At 38.2% G+C, this 3,479-nt stretch overlaps 1 protein-coding gene across 1 annotated transcript; it reads right to left on the bottom strand.

Annotated features, from left to right (window-relative positions):
- Window positions 1-946: 946 nt before the first annotated feature.
- LOC128113978 (olfactory receptor 12D1-like) lies at window positions 947-2,863 on the bottom strand. The gene has a single exon (XM_052743819.1). The coding sequence runs from the start codon at window positions 2,659-2,661 to the stop codon at window positions 1,720-1,722; it is 942 nt and encodes a 313-aa protein (XP_052599779.1). The 5' UTR covers window positions 2,662-2,863; the 3' UTR covers window positions 947-1,719.
- Between the last annotated feature and the right edge of the window lie 616 nt (window positions 2,864-3,479).

Genomic DNA, 3,479 nt, shown 5'->3' on the forward strand with positions numbered 1-3,479 from the left:
AGAGAGTAGGAAAACAGACATTCACTTAATGATTCTGTGAAACTCTTGCAATCTTTGCATTACAGCCATGGGGAGTTCTGGCTCAGCAGGAAAGGTTTGCTGGCTGTGAGAACCTAACAGTGGTGACATCTCCATCAGATCTGCCCTAGGTTGTCAGCAAAGGACCTCATTGACTCAGCTGTAGCTTCTGCAGCCTTGTGGCCCAGTTTCTGGAACTGAGGGAGAGAGCTTCTTACCTTTGTACAAAAACAAAGATCCCTTCCATGATAAAAATTTATCAATTTCTTTTTAATAACTTTAGTTGTTTTGTTTTGTTTGTTTGGAGGGGTAAGGCTCTGGAAGGTACAAGGTTCCAGAAAAATAATCTAATTGAATACACACTGAATCCATTTCATACTGCCTTTATGTGCATGGGTGTGGGCTCATACACTAGAGCATGGGTATCTTCTCCGGGCCCACATTCCTAAAGAAAAGTGACTCTCCCTCTCCTAGTAGCTATCAACTGCCCAATATCCTCACACAGGGGTGGGAATTCATGGAATTTTGTCTGTCCTCATCTTGTTCAAGTCTTGTGCCTGCAGTCCCAGCCATTGTGAGTTCATTGTGCAACTGCATTCTAGTGTCTAATACCTAGTAAACACTGTTTCTCTATAGACATCTACTTCCTTACCAGAAAGACACAAAGTTTGGTGGGAAACATAAAGGATATATAGAGGAGGAACTGAAAAGGGAATGGGGTGGATTAGATCCAAACACATCATATGCATGTATGAATATTAAATAAAAATACTTAATACATAAAAATGGGTTTGAAAAAATATCTAACCACATGAGGAACTCTCACCTTGGACTTTATTCGATCACTCAAACCCTGGTAGCTAAGGCTACTCAACGCTTAGAATGTTGCTGGGACAAGAGAAAAAGTTACCACCCAGATCTTAAAGAGTTTAAACAGTCAGATGTAAAATATCTCAACATCCTTATGATATATACATATATATACATATACATATATATATATTTGATATGTTGACTTGGTAAAATATATTGTCCAAATTGTTTATAAAGCAGGATGTGGTAGTACACACCTATAAGCCCAGCAATTGAGAGGTAGAAGCAAGAACATAAGGAATTCAAGGCCAGCCCAGGCTACAGGAGAAGTTGCCTCAAAAACAATAATAAATAATAAAATTTTAAAAATAAAACCTTACCCACCGACCCTAAAACTTCTAATATTAACAGAATCAGGATCAGGATTAAAAGAAATGTTTTGCCTCTGAAATTTTTCTGTAGCTCATTTGTGATTTGCAACTAACTTTTCCAGCTGAGTAACCATAGTTTCAATAATTCCTCAAAATAAGAAAACATAATGATAATCATCAAACTAATATGTGTTGACAGATAAATAGTCATAAGTACTAATAATTTATCCTAAACACAGGTAGTATACACATATTTCTATAACCAGTCACATTAGAGTATGTCACAAGTCAAAGTTACCGACAAATATGCCAAAAGCAAATTTAGGAACCAGATTCTATGATTAGAGTTCCACAAGTTCAAGTTTCCCTTGCTTTAATAGTTTAATACCACTAGATCATATTTTCCCATATATTTTCCATTACTCAACTTGTTCAGTTATATATGTGTCCATCTATTATACATAAGAATATATCTTAATTTCTCATTGCCTGGTTATTTATGCCTCAGAAGAGTTCTTTAGATCTCTTCAAGTTGGAGCCATCTTCTCATCTTCCTATTCAATGCACCCCTCACTTCCTTGTTTCTCAAGGTGTAGATGAGTGGATTGAGAGCAGGAGTGACTACACTGTACATGATGGCAATGACCCGGTCCTGATCCAGAGAGCTGCCTGAGGAGGGACGGATGTAGGTGAAGATAACAGGAGCATAGAAAAGAATAACAACCATGAAGTGAGAAGCACAAGTGGACAGTGCTTTGTGAAGCATGCTGCAAGAACGGGTTTTGAGGAAAAGATATGTGATAATATAGAAATAGGAGAGAAACGTCAGAAAAAAGGGGACTGAGGCAATGGTGCCTGTTACAGTGTTGAGCAGCCAAAGGTTGAGCTTGGTGTCTCCACAGGCCAATTCCAGCAATGGCTTAACATCACAGAAGAAATGATGGATATGATTCGAACCACAGAAACTCAAATGAGATGTCATTACAGAGTGAAGCAGAGCATGGAGAAAAGCAATGGTCCAGATGATGACAGCCATTAGGATACAGAGCTGGTTTTTCATGATGACCGAATAGTGAAGTGGTTTACAGATTGCCACAAAGCGATCAAATGCCATCACTGCCAGCAGCAGGGACTCTGTGGTGCCCAGAAAGTGGAAGAAATGAAGCTGAGTTATGCATCCCAGAAAGGAAATTGCTTTGCTTGTGGAGAGGAAGTTCTCCAACATCTTCGGCACTGTCACGGTGGAGTAGCAGATATCTAGACATGCTAGATTTCCCAGGAAGAAATACATAGGTGAGTGGAGTCTTGGATCCGAAATGATGATCATCAGGATGGCTCCATTCCCAGTTATATTGACAAAGTAGATGGTGATGAAGACAGCAAAGAGAAAGGGTTGTGGTTCCTGTATGTCTGTCACTCCCAGGAGGAAAAATTCAGAGACAGAGGTTTGATTCGGCATCACCTAAAAGAAAAGATGACATAGTTTGTGGAACACAGCCTGGAACAAGACCAATCAATTTTTCAAGATTAGAATTTTCTTGATAAAATGAAGAAGAGGAGGAGGAGGAGGAAGAAGAATGGTTGTTTTGCATAAGCCAGCCTCAGATCCTGTGTAATATTAGAATGTTTGGCTCTTGAACAGCCTCGGTTTGTGATTTAACTATTTTTAAATTTTAGATTCATCATTAACACTTTTATTCTCTGAGAGGTTTGCAGCATGTTGTCCACACATGCTCTTCTCTGGTTATGAGCATCTGTATTCTAATAAAACTATCATCTGTAAGTCAGCTCTGCGATATGCTGCTTTTTTAATATTCTACTATATCATTCTTCTTTATCTATTGAGATACTTCTTGAAAATTTTTAAGAATAAGAGTCAATAATAAAATAATTTTCTACTGAAAAAGTAGAAAAGCTCTAAAATAGCAGTAGTCTTGTGTCCTTAGATTATTAATGTGAAGATACTGTTTTATTCATCTCTTCCTGGCCCACATACCCAGTAAAGTCAAGGAGCCCTATTTGATGGAAAGTGGGAGGGGAGATCAAAACCACATAGTCTGTGTCAATTTGAGGTATTTTGAAAATCTTATTGCTATAGTAGATGATGGACTTATTGTCTTACTATACTTTGAGCCTGAACATTTCCTCAAGCAGGAAATCGAATGACATCTTTAATGAGAAATGTTGCTCTGCATATGCTGTTTACTTGTGGTCTGACTTTCTTCTCTAAGGTCCTTAAATACAAAACTCCTGCTTTCTGTGAGCTCAAGTTTCTTC

This window comes from Peromyscus californicus, unplaced genomic scaffold (assembly GCF_007827085.1).
Source record: "Peromyscus californicus insignis strain IS unplaced genomic scaffold, ASM782708v3 Scaffold_19__1_contigs__length_69161282, whole genome shotgun sequence".
Lineage (NCBI taxonomy): Eukaryota > Metazoa > Chordata > Mammalia > Rodentia > Cricetidae > Peromyscus > Peromyscus californicus.